The sequence below is a fragment of the Clarias gariepinus genome, chromosome 13 (assembly GCF_024256425.1).
Source record: "Clarias gariepinus isolate MV-2021 ecotype Netherlands chromosome 13, CGAR_prim_01v2, whole genome shotgun sequence".
Lineage (NCBI taxonomy): Eukaryota > Metazoa > Chordata > Actinopteri > Siluriformes > Clariidae > Clarias > Clarias gariepinus.
Window position 1 is genome coordinate 30,731,356 of NC_071112.1, and position 22,482 is coordinate 30,753,837.

General features: G+C 39.5%; 1 protein-coding gene across 2 annotated transcripts in view; it reads left to right on the forward strand.

The window, feature by feature from the left end:
• Window positions 1-22,482, forward strand: part of fam184aa (family with sequence similarity 184 member Aa) — a 38,490-nt gene that overhangs the window by 13,244 nt on the left and 2,764 nt on the right. Inside the window, exons 10-17 of one of the 2 annotated variants that reach the window (XM_053510356.1) lie at window positions 6,971-7,183; window positions 9,374-9,527; window positions 10,460-10,587; window positions 12,701-12,885; window positions 17,316-17,462; window positions 19,028-19,145; window positions 19,230-19,334; window positions 20,994-21,157. In XM_053510356.1, coding sequence (XP_053366331.1) covers window positions 6,971-7,183; window positions 9,374-9,527; window positions 10,460-10,587; window positions 12,701-12,885; window positions 17,316-17,462; window positions 19,028-19,145; window positions 19,230-19,334; window positions 20,994-21,157 — 1,214 coding nt within the window. The remainder of the gene's footprint in view (window positions 1-6,970; window positions 7,184-9,373; window positions 9,528-10,459; window positions 10,588-12,700; window positions 12,886-17,315; window positions 17,463-19,027; window positions 19,146-19,229; window positions 19,335-20,993; window positions 21,158-22,482) is intronic. The other variant, XM_053510355.1, reaches the window with a different exon arrangement.

Sequence of the window (22,482 nt, forward strand, 5' to 3'; positions counted from 1 at the left end):
TTTACTACTGTACTGTTTGGATACGATCAGGATAGAAAGCTTTCTTAGTTTCTCCTGCTTCTTGTCGGAACTGCTTTCCTCCCAGAAACCCCTTTAATGACTCAAACATGTGGAAATGGCTTGGAGTGAAGTCAGGACCGTACAGGGGACGTGACATTAACTCCCAGCCAAGTTCCTGTAATGTGCAAGTGGTGTTGGTGAATGGTTGTGTGTACAGTTCCCACAAGTTGGCAACAAGTTATCCGTCGATTTTCAAGTTATCCTTCGTTCCACTCGCTAAACGCTCACAGGAGCCATGCAGTCGGCTCTGAGCCAGAAGATGTCTCACGCTTTAAGTTGGTGTTTTTGTGTACATTATTTTGCAAATCAATATTTCATATTGATGACAAATGATGCCAACCCTCACATATTAATAACCAACGTTCTGATAATTCTCTCAACATTCTCGGAGCATATCATGTATTTACTGGATGAGCTGATGTTGTTCTGATCTACTGAACAGTGAGCATGAGGTTGTCCATTAGCAAGCGAAGTAATAAGTATTTTAGCTACTTACTGTAGCTATAGGACAATTTGCTGTTTTGTTGTGTTGTTTTCAACTGAAACAAGCTTAAACAAATTGGTGCACAATATCTCTGATTAGGTCCGGTCTGTGGTGTGTGTGTTTGGTCCTCTGTAATTTCTCAGTACCACATTTCAAACAGACGCCTGTATTAAGTGCCCGCTGGCAGACAACATGCTGTTATTCAACCCTCCCTTAGACATTAATCCTAGATGAACTTCTATTTGAAGCTGTTGTCAGGGATTAGTTGGTATTTTGTCATGACATGTCAGCAGCCCAGAGACCCAGTGTGGGGTAAAATAAGTACAATTTAAGTTTATTCAATTTTATTTATATAGTGCTTTTATAGTGCTTTTAAAAGCAGCTTCAATTTTTTTTTTAAATATTATAAAAAAATTATGGAAGTGTGTATGTGTGAGAAGAATGTGTTTAGATAATAATTAGATTATCCCTGATGAGAGAACCAAGGGTGAAGGCAACAGTGGCAAGGAAAAACTCCCTGAGATGGTAATAGGAAGAAACCTTGAGAGGAACCAGAGTCAACAGGGAACCCATCCTCATCTGGGTGATAACGGATAGATATTCGTATGACATCATGTGTGTTATGCAGGTGAAAGTTCAATATAACAGAAGTTTTTTTAAATAAACATGAAGTCCAGTTCAGCACAGGGAGTCAGTAGGTGTGGAGGGCAGATGGGGTCTGGATCACTGAGAGCACAGGAGCAGGATGTGTAGCTCCAGCCATCATAAAGCAGAATCCAGCTGGAGCTGGTCCTTCTCTGGATGCCTCAGGATCCTCACAGGGTTGGCCTTTGTTTACAGAAGCTGGTACAATCTCCAGATGCCTCGGGATGGGTAGAAAAGTACAGAACACATGGAGAGAATTAGCGTAGTTGCCATTCAGGATAGATGTACTGAAGTATGAAGTTATGGGATGAGTTACGCATATGCCAGATTGAAGAGATGCGTCTTGTGTCTACTTTTAAACTGGGAAACCGTGTCTGAGCCCCGAACACTGTCTCGAAGGCTATTCCAAAACTTTTAGAGCTAAATATGAAAAAGCCCTACCCCCTTTTGTAGATTTTGATATTCTGGGAACTACCAGAAGTCCGGAGTTTTGTGATCTTAAGGAGCGTGGCGGATTATAGGGATTCAGAAGACTGGTTAGGTATGTGGGAGCTAAAACATTTAAGGCCTTGTATGTAAGTAATACTATTTTGTAATTAATTCTAAACTGAACAGGTAGCTAGCATGGGATGATAATATAGGGGTTATATGATCATATTTTCTGGATCTAGTGAGAACCCTGGCGGCTGCATTTTGGACTAACTGAAGCTTGTTTATTGAGGATGCAGGACAACCACCTAGTAATGCATTACAATAGTCCAGTCTGGAGGTCATGAATGCATGAACTAGCTTTTCTGCATCAGATACGGATAAGATGCTCCTAAGCTAGGCAATATTTCTAAGGTGGAAAAAGGCTGTATTTGTGATATCGGAGATATAATTTTTAAAGGACAAGTTACTGTCTAATATCACGCCCAGGTCTTTTACGGTCGAGCTAGTAGTAACAGTACATCCTTCTAAATGCAGGCCGAATTGTGGAACCTGTTGCGCACTGGTTTTTGGGCCAATAAGTAATATCTCTGTCTTATCTGAATTTAGTAAAGGAAAGTTATCGGCCATCTATTCTTTTATATCCTGGACACACTCGATTAGTCTAAACAATTTAGGTATTTCGTCTGGTTTCGTTGAGATGTATAATCATGGACGTAACAATGGAAACTAATCCCATGTCTTCTAATAATGTTACCCAAGGGAAGCATGTATACATATTGAGAACAGCAGAGGTCCTAAAACTGACCCTTGTGGGACCCCATATTTTACTGGCATTACACCAGACAGTTCTCTATTTGGATCTACAAAATGGTATCGATCAGACAGGTGTGATCTAAACCGTCTTAATGCCTGTCCCTGAATACCAATGTGATAGTGTAAGCAATCTATAAGAGTATTATGATCTATAGTGTCGAATGCAGCACTATGATCAAGTAAGACTAGCATTGAGATGCAGCCTTATTTCGAAGCTAAAAACAAGTCATTTGCATAACTAGTGCAGTTTCTGTACTATGATGGGGCCTGAAACCTGACTGAAATTCTTCGAGGATGTTGTTTTCATGCAAGAATGTGCATATTTGAGCTGATACTACCTTTTCTAATATTTTTTATATAAACGGAAGGTTTGAAATCTGTAATTTGTTATTTTATTCGGGTCTAAATTAGATTTTATAAGAAGAGGCTTAATAACTGCCAACTTGAAAGGTTTAGGGATGTGACCTAGACATAATAAAGAATTGATAATGTTTAGAAGTGGCTCTCCAACCGTATGCATCGCTTCTTTTAAAAATCTGGTTGGGATTGGTGTTAAATGTTTCACCAGGCAAACTGAATGGATTTCCAAGCTGCGTGTTTTTCCTTTGCCCGGTGCGTTCATCTCGCAAAGTAACATGAAGAAATATGACAGCTTGTCCCCTGTGCTATCTCTCACTAAAGAGGAGAGAAAAGCTGCTGGTTCAAATATCTGTCAGTAGCTCTTTTGTCATTTTTGAGATTGCGTTCATTTGTGGTGGTGTTTTTTTTTTTTCCTTATTTTTTTGCTGATTCTATTAAAGTTCCATTATTTGTATGTTTTTTTTTCTTTTTTCAAGAAAATAGAAATTTATTGTAATAGAAAATTATTTTTCCTTAATTCTTTACCATAATAGCATACGTGAATGACATGAATTGCATCCTTTTTACATTATCAAATTTGCAAATTTACTGTAAATTTTAGAAAAGTGACTACCACGTTATTCGTGCGTGATAAGAGGAAACACAAAAATTATTTTAAAAGCCAGTTAAGTAAGGAATAAAACATTAAGGAAAAAATCCACAAAGGAGTGGTGTACTTTTTATCCGTTTATACTGTAGCTACTGGTTTGTCAGTAAAACAAGTTATACTGTAGGTAGTTATAGTCAGAGGTAAATGGTAACAAAGTAAATTTACTTAATTACTTTACTTAAGTAAATATTCCAGATATCTGTATTTCACTAAGTAGTTTTATTAGAAAACACTTTATACTATGACTTCTTTACATTGTACAGGAAAAATCTGTACTTTTACTTCACTACACTTCTGCCTGGTTGCGTTAAGTATTCACAGTGATATGTAGTATTTAAAGTGGAAATTAGCCACCTGCTGTTACCTGTTACTTTGTTACCTTTGTGACATGTTAAAGAAATTAAAAAAATTTAGAAAGTTTGTGAGTTACTGGTTGCAGATACTGTAGTTTACAGTCGAGTGTTCGATCCCAGTTTCATAATCCCAATCATTTACAGTAGACCATCATTACATCATATACACCTTAAAAATACCTTTGGTAAAGAAGTTTTAAAAAAACTAATAATTATTGTATAGTAAATAATATAATAAAATTAGAAATAAACTTTGCAAAAACTAATTCAACCAAGAATGTTTCTAAGTAATTACCATTACATACTCCATATTATGCAGCGTCAACTCTGAGATAGCTGCTTGCTTGCTAAAATGATGTCAGGCTAGAATTACATAGGCTTAACTAGAGCTTTAGAATCTTGATTATTTTTCCATTTAATTACCTCAATGACTTACCCCAGGGCTCATTTCTCTTTTATCTATTTTTTTCTTTTTATCTTTTGTCACCCGTGACTGGCACATAAGGAGAAACTAAACAAACCAGCTCATTTAGCACTGTGGCTACCTTGCTGACAGGAATGCGAGGGAGCGGAGCCACCAGATAGTGATGCCTGGTGGCACATCTTAACTTGAGGCCTTGGATTCTCTGCACCCAGATAAGAGGCGGTGAGAGCGCCAGTTCTGAAGAGATCAGCGGTAAAGATGGTGGACTAGAATCCCACGGTGTGTTTGCTTGCTCCTTCTGGCTTCGATCCTGGGCGGCTTGCTGAGATTCAGCAGCGAATGTATTGTGTCCGCTGCCCTGGCACTGCCGCCTTGAGATTCAGCCTCTGTTAAAATGTCAGCCGCTGCCTCGACTTCCCCATTTGACCATGCCCTCCCCAGATTGCCACCAAATTGTGATTGGCCTCTTTGAGATGTGGCTGGTTTCTACGCCTCTACTCCGGCCTGGTGCCTTCGCTACTGGACTGCAACAGCCACGTCACCTTCTTCGATCTTAAATTCCAGATTTTCCACCACCACCACCGAACTGTGGCCCCTTTGGCTGTCAACACCTAATGAACCTGCGATTCCCACAACTCCACTTCAGTGCCCATAGCTTTAGCCTGCCGATGCCACAGCCCACTGTCCTCATGTCCTCGTTCCAGCTGGACACTGCTCCTGACCCACACTCACACACACTTTAGTCCTATCCCCCTTTTTCCTAATTCCTCTTACTCTCTCTTGCCTCGATTTCTGCTAGTAAGATCTGGTCTCCTTTAGCATTGTGTTCCTGTGTGTATCGATGTATATTACCCATCAATGGTTCCTGCATTTTGAGATTTGACAGTGTTGACCTTCAGGGGCATCTTAAAATTCAGGTCCCCATGCAACAGTTCTACAGCTACCAATCTGTGTCAAGCATATTGATCTATGATATTATTGTTCAATGTTATTATTATTTATTTATTTTTTAATAGGAATGCATAACAGATACGTGTAACCACATTATACTATTACATACATAATACTACTATTAGGTATAACCTGGCCACATGATTGTAAAAGGTTCTCTTGTGGTTTTGGTCTCAGACTCTCTCTCTCTCTCTCTCTTTCTCTCTCTCTCTCTCTTTCTTTCGCTCTCTCTCTTTCGCTCTCTCTCACACACACTGCACAAGCTTTACTGAGCAAGCAGCAGATTAACATATTCACAGTAAATCCACATTTTTTATTTGATGATGACTTGCTGGCTCCATAGGCATGATTTGATTTCCTGAAACTGAGCCACAGAAGATAAATCTGCACAAAAATATGTTTATTTTATATCTGGCCTTGTTTTTTTTTTTTTCTCCTCCTAAAGATATTGCATCTCAGTTCCTGCAGGATGCAATTTAGTCCTGTGTTGGTAACGAGATACGTTCTCGGCCGTAATCTCGCGGAGATCTGTTTATCAGGTGGCCCTGCAGATATTACATAAATGCCTAAAACTATTTCAAGGCAGGAAAGCGCATCTGTAGGTTTCAGAAAGAAAAAAAGAAACAAATGAAATGAATATAGTGTTTAAGGATGTGTGAGATCATAAAGGTGCACACAGTTTAGTTTTGAATTATATCTTATATAAGGATTCGTGACTTCTCGTGAACTGATTTCTAAAAAGACAGAAACGATGCTTTGACCGGTTGGTCATGTCAGGAGTTATGAGTCACGGTGAAAACTGTGTTGCATAAAACCAGTCGGAGTTTCGTCTCGGTAAATGGCATCTAGTGGGAAAAAAATGATTGCAGTACCTTGCCGAAAAATAAAAATTAAATGAGCGCTCTTTCAGTGTCCCTTCTGACGCAGGTTATTTCTTTAAATTATACAGCAGGTTTAAAGATACGGCCAGTGTCTCGATCCCAAGACTCAGAGCAAGTGTACGGATTTACTGGCTGAAAAAGACAAATGCAAAAGGGCGAACCAAAATCGATAGACAGGCAGAATATGAGGTACTCACCAGACAGACACTGTATAACGAGGCTGAAAAGAAAATCAATCAGCAACACAATGGAATAATACCTAAAAAGCTTGTGCACAAGGTCGGTAGAGTTATAAAAGTGACAAGACTAAATGCTGAATCAAGTAACTAAAATATGTCTTGCTTTGTGCTGAAACGTCAGACGTCCAGGGAACTAAAATGAGCTAGCAGGTGATGTAATTGGTCACATGACCAGAATTGGTGCTTAAAATTATTTTTTTTTTTTTAAATAAATCACAACAGACGAGTACTGTAACCAACTTCACTTCTTCATAATGTACCAGCATAAATACCCAATTCTGCTAGCTAGATTCTGTGATACAGTATAATCTGGCACAGAACTGCTCATGTCTTTACTTCTGCTCGACATTTTAATTTCATTTATGGTGCAGGTTTAACTTTAGGCAAATACAATAAAGCAAATATAAAGTTTTATTATATTCTGTCTAAAGTCCAAAAAGACAGATGGACAGTATTATTTTCAGAGAGTGGGTTCTGTACCTCTAATGTATGAAACGTACGGATATCATTGAAAGAGCGAGGTTCTGATCAAAGCACAGACAATATGGTATTCCTCATGACTCCGCCCGTTTTTTTGGTTTTATTCCTTTATGACTGTTGTTGTTACGGAGTGTTCGTTCACGCTCATGTATTACTTACGGTGTTTGTGTATTTCTGTGTGTGTGTGTGTGTGTGATAGATCTCCTTACTGAAGCAAAGTCTGAAGCTTCAGCTCTCGCAGTCGAACAGCGCTCTGCAGCAGCTCCAGTCTCAGTTCACTCAGGAGCGACAGCACTTGGCGCAGGAGCTGCACGAGTTAGCGCTGGAGCACCAACGGCGAGAGCACCAGCTGCAGGACGCCCACTGCAGCACCATGCAGGACCTGGAGGAGGCGCGCCAGCTCGAGCTTAGGGTCAGCGCGCACAGGACGTTAACACACACAATGAAATGCAAACTTAAAGTCTCAGAATGCAGTGATGGAGGAGGTGAAGTGTTTCAGCACAGTGGTGGTGGTGATGGTGGTGATGATGGAGGTATTGGGATGTAGGTTACAGATTTGGAGGCTGGTTTGTTGAAATATAGCGTAGAGATGAGAGAGAGCTGGACACAGTAAAGCATCATTCTGTTTAGGTAAAGTTCAAGCAAAGGCTAAACATATGCTTATTTATTAAGATTACTTAAAGATAAAAAGTGCCTTCAAGTTTATACAGTAGTTCATGTTGTGAGCTGCCATGTAGGTTTGATGTCTAAGGGTTAAAATTCTTCCCTCGATCCTAAATAGAACAGACTTTTTCTTTCTTTCCTTTTTTTGTTGTTTTTTGTAATTCTTTAGTTGAAAGCCAAAAAATGCAAGTTATGACTTGACTTTTATAATCCTGTTTTGCTGTAACAGCTGTTGCACAGTTGGTGTCATGGTTCCTGTAGTGCTGTGTAAACGCAGAACAGGAACTCATTTTAGGAACTGGATGAAACTACAAAAAAACAAACAAACAATAGTTTCATTTTCATGAGCTTGACGGAAAGTTTTCTTCATCTCTTAGATGTAGCGAGCACGCTGAGGCTCATGGATGTTGACGGTGAGAGTGCAGCACCCCAGCGGCCCTGTAGCTTCCCTATAGAAGATAAAGAGACTTTATTGTCATTGTAGTGATGCAACGAAATTAGTTTGATAACTTGAGACCAGCAGCAATTAAAAAAATGTGGGAATAAACAAAAGACAAATAGAAATACAGTATAACTACAGTATATATACAGTGAAATATATGTGCCTTGCCTATAGGACTTGGATCAAACATGTATTGTCAGAAATAAGGAAGTATTGCACAACAATAACAATAATAATAATAATCATAATACAGTCCTTAATGTAAATGTGTGGAAAGAGGTCGTGGTTAAACAGCTTGGCTTGTTCAGTTATTTGTCACATACAATTATTTTTTTCATATCCTAATTTGGAAACTGGGGTCAGAGTGCAGGGTCAGCCAGGACACAGACATGACTGATAGGGTTTGAGACCTTGCTCGAGGGCTTAACAGTGGCACCTTTGCAGTCCTGGGGATTAACCCCCCGACCTTAACCTTTCGACCCATCGCTACCTAAAAATTTCAGCTCTGTCAGAAGTAGAATTCAGAGCCACGCCTCCAGCAGAGATCACGACCTGAATGCAGCGCCTATAGACCGCTCGGCCGTCCTGGCTGTTATATGTTCATACGGCACATGGGCTAATGTCATTATGGATGTAGGGATCTTCTTTAACAACATAAATGTTATACAGAAAATAGTTTGCTTTTGGAGTCAACCATCGCAGAGCAACAGACACTTTCTTCCGTCTGATTTCTATCGAATCACTTTGTGACATTTAAAATGACGTGAAATGACGAGCAGACGGAGTTTTGTCTTAAGCTGGTAACCGAGAGAGCAATTTCTGTAAGCTGCTTCTGGCTTTACTAACAAATAAATAAATAAATAAATACATAAATAAATAAATAGAGCGGGCCGGTAGCTTTGTTCTGGTCCGGCTCGTGTGTGCGCTGACGCAGGCTTCGGGTGGCCTGTTTTTTGGACTTTTGTGGGTGGACTGTAGGACGCGCTGGGTTAAAATAGAGCAGCAACACTGCAGGCGCTCGGCACTTTAATGTGCGAGAAACAGCTTTGTCACGATTTGTTACATAACGACAAGCGAGTGTGTTTGCAACGAGGCAGCTCGTAGGTTTATACTATACTGATGTTCTTACACCTTATAGTTCCTACGGAAACAGACACATTAAACAGACTATAATGAAAAAGGATAATAAATTTGAATTGTTTTTTCTTTTTGAGGCGTGGTTTATTTAATTCTACATAAGCAGTCTTTGGACATTGCTAGATTTCTGTTGTTGATTGTTTTCCTATAAGAGCACACCCCAAAGTGATTTATTTCTTATAAGATAAATAAAAAATGTAAACAATTGGACATTGCTTTAACTTTTATTCATTAGAATGTCAGCAATAGTGTTCATGACTTAATGCTGACGGTGTAACAGTTATGGTTTGTGCTTGGCGTATGCGTGTGTGTGTGTGTGTGTGTGTGGGGTGGGGGGGGTGTGTGGGGGTGTTTGTGTAGGAGCTGGAGGACCGGCTGAAGCAGGAGCAACGTGAGGAAGTGCACGCTCTAAGAGAAGCTCACAGACAGACGCTGGAGATTTTGCAGCAACAGTCTGATCAGGAGCTGCAAACTCTACGCTTCGAGCTTGAAGACGAGGGAAAGGCCATGCTGGGTGTGATTTAACACACACACACACACACACACACACAATTACAGTAACACACTAGGTCAGCATTCAGTAGGGAGCAGATTTCAGATTCCTACTGATGTTATGCTGGGTGCTGGAGCTGTACCGAAAGAGGAGAGTGCTCTTAGGTGAAGTTTTGAATCACCAAAGTAGGACAAGATACAAGCAGATCACGTGATGGGTCATGTGACCAGGTTTGCAGTTGTAATGCTATAGTAACGACTCGTTCACAGAGACTTGTACACACGATGTTCCATATACAGCGGTACCCCTGCATACGAGTTTAATCCGCTCTGGAGGCGAGTTCTTGATGTGAAAGTTCATATTGCAAAACAGATTGTCCCAGAGGAAATAATGTAAATACAGATAATCCGTTCCAGCCACCCGAAAATATTACCAATATTACCAATTTTCAACACTATAATCATATTTTTGCATATAAAAACGATTTATAAACATTTATAAAAGGCATTTACATGAAATAAAATATGAAATTAATAGACATTAAACCTCACTTAACCTTAATTTATGATTCCTCTCGGCACCGGCTGCTTTAAAAACCAAACTGTAAGCGGCTCCGTTTTCTTCTTGCTACCGTCCTTGATAACATTCTGATAACGGTGTATTTACCACACTTCACCAAATCTTGCACAAAATGCAACAAATAAAAAACAGAAAAAAATACGTACACTTGTTTCGCCGGGCTTTATTCTGACACAATCACGTTTTGCTCGACTATCGGACATTAAAGTGACAAAAGAAATAAAACCGTCTGCAATGTTGCTTTTGGAACTTCTGTGTGGTGAAGTCACCGGACCAAATGGGTGAAAAAAATCGAAATCTAAATCCCTGCAATTTGTGTGTGTGTGTGTGTGTGTGTGTGTGTGTGTGTCTGCGTGTGTGTGTGTGTTTTGTAGCCTCTCTGCGATCCGAGCTGAATCACCTCCATGCCACAGCTATTGAGCACCTGAGACAGAAAAACCTGCAAGAAAAAACAGTATCTAAAAGAGAGCTGGACAAAACAGTGGAGTGCAGCAAACACCATGTAAGCAACACACACACTCACACACACACACACACACACACTCATCGTCTTTCTTACTCATTCATTTTGCACACCTTACCTGTGCTATATACTGCAGAGCTTGTGCTAGAAACTAAGAAATATCTAAATATGTTGCATTACATCATTACTGTGCTGCTGAATTCTCCACTCTGATTGGTCAGAAGGTATCGATTCATTTATTTAATATTTCCTCTAACACTAGTTCTAACAAGTAATGTACATTAGAAAACGATTGAACCTGTTAAACTAACGGCCCACACCGTTAAATGTAAATATAAATCGATTTTTGTTGTTATGATAAAATTGTTAGTGGATAAAACTCTACCCGTCATGTTATAGGGAAATAACCGGTGTCAGTGATTGTGTATTCTGTCTAAACTGTCAACACGTACAATAGTGATTTACGGTGATTTATCAGATCACGGCAACGGTTATATTCCATTATGTTACCGAGCACCAAAAAACTTTTAACAACAATCACTTTAGCCTTTGTCCATTCCTTCTAACCCTAGAAGTGAGTATGTTACGTCATATACATGCAAATAATTTAACCGATATTATGCAAAATAGATTGATATTATAGAAATAAGCTGATCAGTTTGTTTATCAAGTAGAATCTATAATTAAAGAGTTTAATCATCGTCTGCAAATAGGATCATTTGTGGCGGTATAAAATATTTTATGACATTCAACAAGGGAACAAAAAATCCTGCGGCACAGAGACGGGGAATGTCAGAGGGGGGCGCTGTGTTCAAAGAGCTTGATGATCCCCTGGGTATCGACGCCTCCCTGAAGTAATACTGTACGCTCACTAAATCAAATGCGCTTTATTCCCGCCTAGCTAGAAGTAGCCTGAAATAGTTCTAAATACTTTTTAGATTACAGCTGTGACGTGCTGACACTGGAGACTCCTTCCAAAAACACTAAATCAGAAAACATGCATCTTTTTTTTATGTGCATGTAGTATAAATTTCGGCACAATATCAAAAGAAAATGATCCGAACTCCTTAAGCCCCACCCATGATTGTGTCGCCATAGCAACCAAAACCTATACAGTTTGCACGAATCACAAAGCGATGAAACCTAATCAGGTTTAGGTTCTCAGTTTTAGGCCTGATGGTATAATCTTTCACAAAAGATGACAGGAATTTATACAGTAACACGATGATGTCTAACGGTCCACACGGAGCCAGTAAAGACATCCAAGTTTACTCTGTCCTGGTTTTTTTTGCAGACGCACCAATATCCGAATAGAGAATAAAAAATGAAAAACACAGAAACACAAAGCTATGATGAATGTTTCTAGGCAGATTTATTGAAGACGCAGGGATGCGACCCGTCTGTGTGTCTCCCAGAGCTAAGCGCGGAAATAAACGAGGCTGTCACGAACAGGTAGCAGCCACAGGAGCCGGCGCTCGCTGGTGACAGTGATGAATTCGCTTCGGGATAAGCCCCGCTTTACTGGGAAGTAAACGATGAAAATGAAGAATAGGAGAAGTTCAGATTAATCTTACAGTCTTACTATTTCTCTCTCATCCTTTTTGGTGCAGCTACAGTAAAATATCAATAATAATACAGCATACAGTCGTGCTGCGCTTAACCGTCTCACATGATGTACACTACAGAACCTCTTTAAGATTTTGCATTTAATATAAAGCAGCTTTATTCCAATCAGTGATGCGTCCTGCACTGTGCTGCGTTTTTTTTTTTTTTTTTGAGTTCGGATTTTTCTGATTGCCCTCCAATTTATTTTTTTGCCATCTTAAGGGGTGTTCAAGTCAAACCGGGACTTGTGATGAAATTTCTGGTGTAAAAGTGTTCGTCATTTACAAGCACAGTGCAATGATAAGACTCTCTGGGAGGAAACCAGAGAACCCAGAGGAAACCCACTAAGCACGGGGAGAACATGCATGTAGACCCCCAAGTGGGAATCGAACCTGGACCCTAGTCGTTCAAGGCAATAGTGCCATAACCACTACACCAACGTGCCGCCAATCTGTAGCCATTTAAACAAAATGTTTAAACGTTTAAACCTGATGTTTTGTTCGCTTTTGTTACTGTAATATTTTTCTGGGACGTGTTTTTTTTTTAGGAGCAGGATCTGCTGGTTCAGTTATCAGACCTGCAGAAGGAGGCGAACTGCAGAAAGAACCGTGTCACCGATTTGGACCATGAGATTCACTCTCTGAACGAAACCATCAACACGCTGACCAAAGAGCTGGAGCTGAAGGGCAAAGAGGTTCTGCGTGCCCGCAGCGAAGCCAATCTGCAGATCAGGTCTGTTTACTGAGCGTTAATCCGACACGCACGCTCGGGTGCGAATAACACCAGGGTCCTGTAGCGTTAATAGCTGTGTAAATATCTCCGTAGCTCTCCCGCTGTATTTCAGAAGAGTATCATTAGGATTCTATCCAGTTTTAGAAAGACGAATTCTCGTGATCAAACCAATAAGAAAGCAGATGAAAGGTTGAAGTGAGGGCTAAAAAAAGGTCTTGTGCAGCAGCTGCGCAAATGTTACACGTTCCAGCAGTGACATTGTACACGGCAACAAAAGCCAGCGGGCTCGCTGTGGGACTTTAACGCTCGCGACAGTCATTTGTTAAAAACATTCCTCCCAGCAGTCATTATTAAAGGGTAGGTGTAGTTTAAAGTTCACATAACTAACATATCTAAACAAAGGCTACAATTAGATCGTGATTCGTTTATCTTGCAAGTAATGAATATGAGCTGAGTGTCAGAGTAATGCACACGCAGGGACAAGAGTGTAAAATCTATTTCTTAGAATCTTACAGCACAGATGGACAGCATAGTTATTCACAATTATGACGTGCTTTCAATTCAAACCCAGGACTTTTGATTGTACAGAAAAACAAAACTCTCTGTATTTCTCTATTTAATCCCCTGCTACACTAAGTTCTAAGTTCTGCCTGCCTGACGTCTAAACGCTGGCCTCCCAGGAACTCCCTAACGGCTTTTATAAGCATGTGGTCATGAACTGTACAGGGGATGTGTTGATAACTCCCAGCCGAGTTCTTGTAATGTAGTGTTGGTGAATGAACGTGTGAATGCTTGAACGTCCCTTATACAGTACAATCCTTAAGCCCTGGTGTAATAAGGTATCAGTGGAGAAGCTCGATACACAACGGGTGAACACAATCTCCCAAACATGTAGTATGATTCTCCTTTAATGCTTTAAAGTCAATCACTTTGTATTTCAAGTTTTCTATGTACAGGAGATTTTTTTAACACAAGAAAAAAAGGTAGAAAGGAAAAACTAAATTAACTGCATTCATCGTCCGCGTCCCTTTCAAGAGGAACGCGATGTTTTTATTGGATCCAGGCAAAGGAAAGGAAGAAAAATTGCATGTCTAGCACATGTGTAGTGGAGTAATTTAGTTGAAGGGCCATTTTTCTGCCTCTCCAACAGTGCAGCCATAAAGGTTAATTCAGCCGGCATTAGGAGGGCAAAGGAAGTGATTTTCTCTGGCAGGCTTAAGGCAAAAAGAAGCGCTCTCTCTCTCTCTCTCTCTCTCTCTCAGTCTCTTTCTCGCGCGCGCGTTCTCTCCATCTCTCTCATTCTCTCTCTCTCTCTCTTTCTCTATCTCTCTCTCTCTTTCTCGCGCATTCTCGTTCTCAATCTCGTTCTTTCTCTTGCTCTTTCTCTCTCCCTCTCTCTCTCTCTTGCTTTCTCTCTCTCGTTCTCTCTCGTTCTCTTTCACCCGTTCTCTCTCTCTCTTGCTCTTTCTTTTTCTCTCTCGCTCTCTCTCTATCTTGCACTCTCTCATGCTCTCTCTAGCGTTCTCGTTCTCTCTCTCTCTCCCTCTCTTGCTCTCTGCAGCTGATTTTTCTCCTAGCATGCCATCTGTTTACAGAAATCAATCACACGGCAGAAACCGATAAACACATTTGCTCCACATGTCTGTTGACCAGATGAAGAGGTTTCATGTCTGTATGGAGCTCTATATGCTTTTCTTTATAATGGTAAAGTCTAATTCTCCAGCCAGAATGGATGAATTTGTAATAGTATGTGTACAGTATATTAGGAAAAGGTTACACACACACACACACACACACACTTCTTTTCACTACCAGTTTTTTATTATTATTATTATTATTTATAAATGGTATTGACTGATTTTCCTTTACCACTGTGACTTTCTCGTGCGCTCTCTCTCTCTCTCTCTTTCTTTCTGTGCCCACAATTTTATTACTGTCTCGCTCCATTTATTACAACTGAATTACAGGACTGCACCGCATTGTGTTACATTGGAACAGCTCTAAATTGTATTATATTCAATTCTTGAGTGCATTAAAATAAATCTTTCAGACATGAGACCATCTCCGGCTCCCCATCTCCCACTCAAACACACACACACACACACACACACACACACCTATTTAATAGGCAACCTTTTGTTTTTATGCAAGTTTTAATTTTAGTTTTAAACACTGCAATGAATATTTAGATGACATTCTGAGCCATTTAGACAAATGTACAATTTTTTCAGTTTCTTCTGAGCTTGTTCTCAGACTGGTTTAAACTGTATTTAGAAACACTTTAGAAAACAGCAGTAAAATGAACATTACTTAGCAAGTTACCCTTTTTGTATAAGTTGTGTTCAAGTCAAACCTGGACTTTTACCCCCTGTATTTCTCTATATAATCCCCCGCTACACTAATGCACTTGTCCCAGTCTTTCACTAGTGACACTAATGGACACCATTAAGGTAGAAAGTTTTCCCAGTATGCCAGAGCCGTGATCTCCACCTACACCTGATCTTCTGTAAACATCAATCACACTTACATTCCTTTGTCTTAAAAACTCTATTTACTTTTATTTTCACTATTTTTTTTTTTTACCAAAATCGGTGCACATAGTATATGTTTAATGCTAAATAAACGTTACAGGTTTAAAAGTTAAATATACCACACTAGCACTATGGAAAGCTAGGTAGGAGAAAACCGGAGAACCCAGAGAAACCCCACATGAATATAAAGAGGACATATGAGCTTATGATCAGGCCCCAGAAGGTCTATCCAACTCCATCCATCTAGGAACCTCTGTAGTCCAACTAGGGATCGTGGAGGCCAATATTGTGACTATTGGTTTTATTCCCATTTGTACAACCGTGGTAGGACCTCTGGACAACATTCACACGCACATTTTTGAAACTCGCTAAGCACAGGGAGAACATGCAAACTCCATGAACACAGACCACAAGCTGGAATCAAACCTGGACCACTGGATGGTTTGGTTTACAGGTGAAACTCTAAAAATTAGAATATCGTGCAATAGTTTATTTATTTTAGTAATGCAACTTAAAAGATGAAACTAATATAAAAGAGAGACTCATTAAATGCAAAGCAAGATAATTCAAGCCGTGATTTGTCATAATCGAGATGATTATGGCTTACAGCTCATAAAAAAACCCAAATCCACAATCTCAGAAAATTAGAATATTGTGAAAAGGTTGAATATTCTAGGCTCAAAGTGTCCCACTCAATCAGCTAATAAGCCATAACACCTGCAAAGGGCTTTTAAATGGTCTCTCAGTCTGGCTCAGTAGGAAGCATGATCATAGAAAAGACTGCTGACCTGACAGTTGTGCAGAAAACCATCATTGACATCCTCCATAAGGAGGGAAAGCCTCAAAAGGTAATTGCAAAAAAAGTTGGATGTTCCCAAAGTGCTGTATCAAAGCACACTAATAGAACATTATGTAGAAGGGAAAAGTGTGGAAGAAAAAGGTGCACAAGCAGCAGGGATGACCGCAGCCTGGAGAGGATTGTCAGGAAAAGGCCATTCAAAAGGGTTGGGGACTTTCACAAGGAGTGGACTGAGGCTGGAGTCAGTGCATCAAGAGCCACCACACACAGACCGATCATGGACTTGGGCTTCAAATGTATTCCTCTTGTCAAGCCGCTTCAGAAGCGTCTTACCCGGGCTAAAGAAAAAAAAAGAACTGGTCTGTTGCTCAGTGGTCCAAAGTCCTCTTTTCTGATGGGTCTGGAGGAAGAATGGAGAGGCACACACTGCAAGATGCTTGACATCCAGTGTGAAGTTTTCACAGTTTGTGTTGATTTGGGGAGCCATGTCATCTGCTGGTCCACTGTGCTTCATTAAGTCCAGGTCTACCAGGAGATTTTGGAGCACTTTATGCTTCTTTACGCAGATGAGCTTCATGGAGATGCTGACTTCATTTTTCAGCAGGACTTGGCACCTGCCCACACTGCCAAAAGCATCAAAACCTGGTTCAGTGACCGTGGGATTACTGTGCTTGATTGGCCAGCAAACTCTCCTGACCTGAACCTTATAGAGAATCTATTGGGCATTACCAAGAGAAAGATGAGAGACATCAGACCGAACAATGCAGAGGAGCTGAACACCTGCTGCAACAGGAGCCCAAAGCAAGTACTGAGTACATATGCATACTTATACTTCTGATATACGTCCGATATGTTCTACAGTATGTACAATCCTTGTTTTATTGATTGCATGTAATATTCAAATTTTCCAAGATTGTGGATTTGGGGTTTTCATGAGCTGTATGCCATAATCATCTAAATTATGACAAATCACTGAGGATGAGTCTATCTCATATATTAGTTTCACCTTTTGGGTTGCATCACTAAAATAAATGAACTTTTGCACGATATTCTAATTTTTTGAGTTTCACCTGCATGTTCTGATTGTGATATCTTTTCAGGGCTCATGAACAAGACCTGTCTAAGAGGCACGAGAGGGATTTGGGGGAGCTCAACACAAGCCATAACAGAGAAACGCAAATCATGTTGTCAGATTTTAACAAAGCTCAGGAGCTGCTAAAGGACAAGATCTCCGCTCTGCAAATCCTGTAAGTGAAAAAAAAAAAAAAGAAACAAGAATTTTAGATACTTGTTTTATTATGCTTTACAATTTTATCATGATATTGATTGAGGCCATTAGATTTTTTTAGCTTACCTGCAATGAGCTAAATACTCCTACTACTACTAATAATAATAATCATAATAATAATAATATAAATAATAGCATAATTCTTGACAGCTAGCAATGTTACTTTTTCCACTTGTCAATAGACATTACATTAGCTAGCTAGAGCTAGTGGAGTAACCAGTACCATAATCAGGTGATCCTTATGTCAGTACCTTCTTCATTTAAACCGTAAACAATAAATTAATTAAATAAATAAATATTTCTTCTATTGCAATTTAGTTAAAGTCCAATATTTTAAAATTCCATTTAAATATTGGACGTCTTGAATGTTGTTTGCATTTAGGACGACTCCCAGAAGTCCCTAGCCTTTTTGTCCCTAGCCAGGGCTAGCCATGCGGACGAACACTGGTTTCCAATAAAGAGAAGTATGACGTTAAGGTGCATCAGTAAATCCGCTGGAAATACATTTGTATTTTTCATGAGTAAACAGAAACTGTTGGTCCTCTGCTGCATGGCTAAAAGCACAGCCATTATAGAAGGGTTACACACACTGCTCAGAAACACACACACACACACACACACACACACACACACACACACACGCACGCACACATGCACACGGTACAGTACCTCAGGCAGAGACGGAGGGAAAGGAAAAGAAAAGGTACAGAGAGAGAGCGTATACGTATACTTGCTACACCCACAATAACTGTCTGTTAGGGTTAAATATTATTATATATAACTACTGACTTCTAAGTTGTTCCGAATCGCCTCTGTACCGTCTCTGTACCCAACACAAGGCTGGATCCCAAACCCCTTTCTAACCCTTGATCAGAACTACTTGATGTGTGGAACGAGGGATTGTACTGTACTGTACACCCTACTGTACATAGTGCACGAGCTTTCCATTAAATGCCATTTGGGATTTACCCCCGAAACCCGTGAGATAACGGAGCTGATATTCTAAAGTGGAAATATAAAGTAAATCTGGTAAGTTTCCCAGGACTGTCCACCACCTCCATGGTTTATTCTCCTCACCTTTTGGCTGCATACAGTAGTATCTTTAAGAGTTTAAAAAAAAGGAGCGGTTATTAGTTAGTTCTGCCCGTCGCAGAAGGATATACAGTATCTGGGCGGATCAAAATATCTAGTTAAATAAACAAACAAATCAAAATCCTTTGATAATAATTGGTGTTTGTGGAACTGTTGTATAAAAGCAGGATCACACCCGAGGTCGTGCTGTATCCCTGAATATGAGATCTTCAACCTACAGCCGCTCACAGCTCTGCAGTACAACAGAACAACCTTCACAATGTTTAACCATGTAGGCGTGGTACTTTTAACTATCTTCACTAAATGAGATCATTTTATTCACTTTAGCCAGTCTAGCCTCCTTCTTTTCAACATTTGTTATTTAAGACTTTTATGTAAGAATGTATTTATTTGTTGCAGACATTTAAATATTTTCCGTGTGGGTCTGTGTAGGCTGGAGGGCACAGAGGAGAAGTTTCGAAACCGCGAGAGCAGACCAGAGGATCTGCAGACGATCGCAGAGCTCCGAGAGATGGTGGCTGAAAGAGAAACTCTGGTCAAAAAGCTGGTGGTAAGTGTGCGCTCAGTAGTGTGTGTCCCCTTTCAGATCAGCTCTGAACACACACACAGTCTCATGCTCTCTCCTTCATTTCAGGATGATAAGAAGTTCTACCAGCTGGAGCTGGTGAATCGAGATACGAGCTTCAATAAAGTGTTTAACTCCAGCCCCAATGTGGGGGTCATTAACCCGCTTATAAAGGTAATACCGTCACTCTGTATCAGTTACAAACTTCAAATGCAATGCAATGAGCCCCTTTTAACCCTTAGAACCAGATCAGTGCACCATTCAGAAATTATAGCAACTTACAATGTCATTTATTTTCTGTTTTTTTTTTAAGAAGTTAACATAGATCTCAGAGCTCCCTCAAAGTGTGTCTGTTAATGCTCCTGCTGAAACATTAATGCATTTTCCATACCTCAAACTACTTCATTTCTCTCCTCCTGCAAGTGCCCTATTTCCGCGCTGTAGAACCGAGCAACCAGCCAGGGGAGGGTCTCGTCACATATGAGGTCACAATAGTGGTGTGTATCTAGTGTAGTGTATTCAGGCAGTGGAAATCATCAGTTAGTGAAGGTAACCTTAACACATGGGGTTTATTTTATGACCACGCTGCAAACACCAGCATTTTGTATTTGTTAAGTGATCTTTTAATTTTTTTTTATTTAATGTTATGGAATTCAATATTTTTTTGTTCATTGGATTTTACCAAATTGATAAAACTTTTTAAATTAGCTGATTATATGAAACTGCCAATTATCTAGCATGAACACATGAATATAAACCATGGGTTCAAAACTTCCAGTAGCCTTTAACTGTTAAAACTTTTCCACTGACCCATCTGAGTACAAATTTCAAAAAGTTTCAAGTCCTACATGTTGTTCGACAAGGCATTGGCCTGCAGAAATGTATTTAATTAAAAGTACAGATATTTGTTTAAAAGTAAAACTTAATAAATATTTTCAACTAAAACTGTTCAAGTAAAGTACAAATACATGAAATATGTACTTAAGAACCGTAATGAAGGTAATTTACCTGGTCACCTTTCCCGTCTGTGAACACGTGCCAAACTATTTATAGGAAATGAATCATCATTATAATTACTCATAATCAGGAATCGACCAGCGCTGTGGTGTATCATCAATCATTAGTTATATAGGAAGTCACATTTTTGTATATGTAACATAAATACAGTGTATTCCGTTGTACAAAAGTGCTATATTTGTATTTTAGTGCAATTATCTTTTGTTTATTCTAACATTTTCTTTATTGCTGCAGGTCTCTGGTCTTCATTATACAATATTATTACAATGACCTATAAAGTCTCTTTATCTTTACCTTTAGCTTAGGGTTTCATGACGTTTAATAATGATGCTGAGGTTCTAAGGGTTAAACAAATAGGTTCATGTCCCTATGTGATAAATAATATGTATTTTTCTAATGTACAGCCATTTATGTTGCATTAACACCCTGATTGATCAGTTTTCTTTCGCATTACGGGACTTTCTTACTCTTGAAATACTGATGCATCCCATCCCATAAAAATTAGGAATGGGTTATTGTGCATGAACAGTTTTTTTTTTTTTTTGTTTTGAGTTTTTTTTTGTGTAACTCTCATTGCCATGAAGTGTCCATGTGCTCTCCTTCTTCAGCATCTCCAGTGTTTTTAGCCATGTCTTCACATCGATCTCTCCTTTTGCTTTCCAAGCCATTCTCTCGTCATTTATCTCGTCCAGAATGGTGTCTTCATTCTTTCAGCCTCACCAAGCTGGAAGCTAAAAGCTAGTCCTTTATTAGTAATTTAGTAATCCCTGAGAAAAAAAAAAAGGAAAACATTCTGTTTGTGTCCTTTCGATGTAGCATAAGAGTAGAAAAGCTGCAATCCGATTCGTCAGCTCTCCAAACCTAAGTGTTGTGGAAGTCGAAGGGAGAGGGGCGGGGCCTACCAGCCTAGAGTCTGTCCCAAGTTCCCCCAATCAGCACGCAGAGCACAAAGCTCCGTCCCTGACCCTGCCCACGCGGAGGTGAGCCCCGCCTCTTCGTCCAGCGTCCGTCCTTTCTCACACCCAATCACCATCACAGGAGGCGTATTTGGTTTGATCACACAGCCATAACTGTGTTTGCTGTTAAATTTTTTCTTTTCTTTAAATTGTATTTTTTTATTTTTTTCCACTCTTTAATGCATCTTCTTGACACGATGCATATGAAGAGTGTTTGTGTTGCGTACTGATTTAAAAGCATGGACATTCTTGGATTTTTATATCACTGTCATGTATGAGCAGAAAGTGTAGCGCATTCACTAATCCCCACGTAGCGACTGGGATACACATGTATGATTGTTAAAAATGGATAAAAAAAATGGCATTGGAATGGAAAAGCAAGCATGCCGTACTGTGGACGTGCTCCTTTTCTTGTGTCCATTTTTTTTCTTTTTTCTTTTTTGATTGCATGTTTCAGTAGGTGGATGTGATGCATAGAATCATTGGTATGAGTGTATTTTTCATCTTTCCTCTGTGTCTCGTGTCTTTGCCCTTAATTTTTCAAAGGTAGTTTTGCTAATTGTGTAAAGGTTTTTTATTATTATTATTATTATTATTTTCATATACCAGATAGTTTTTGATAATTAGACCTGTATAAATGGGTGTCCTCCCTATAAAAAAAATAATAACAACAACGTTTATTATTTTTTAACAGACCTGCAGTATACTGTAGGCCTCTTCCAAACGGTTGACATGTTGCTTCATGGTAAAAGTATTACAACCCCAATTACAAAAATGTTGGGACAGTATGGAAATTGTAAATGTGGAAGTATCTTGTAATATAGTGAAAACATTTCAATAACAAATTATTATATATATGATTTTCTGTGTACATGTAATTAATTGTTTGCTGAAAATATGCATTTATTTAAAAATGTGGCGCAATATCCCTCCAAAAAGTTGGGACAGGGCTAATTTTTGACTAATAACAATATGACAAATAGAAATTATGAGATGATGAGAAAAAAGTGCTGTTAAACTGATGAACCAATTTGGTTATAACATTCAGAGAGTTCAAAGAAAGGACTCATCATTAGGATGGGTGGGGCGAGGCTCGGCCATTTGCCAACAGATGCACCAAAACAAATCTCCAGTACTTTAAGGATAACATTCCCCAATAATAATACACAATATCATGAAGAAATTTAAGGAAAACAGTACATTCTCGAGGCTTAAAGGACAGGGACAAAAATCAGTTCTGAATATGCCTGATCTCTAAACCCTCAGTCATCACTGTCTTAAAAACCATCATGATGTGGGCTCTGGACCACTTTGGTAAAAGTCCAGAGGCGTGAAAGGCTTCCCTGGGC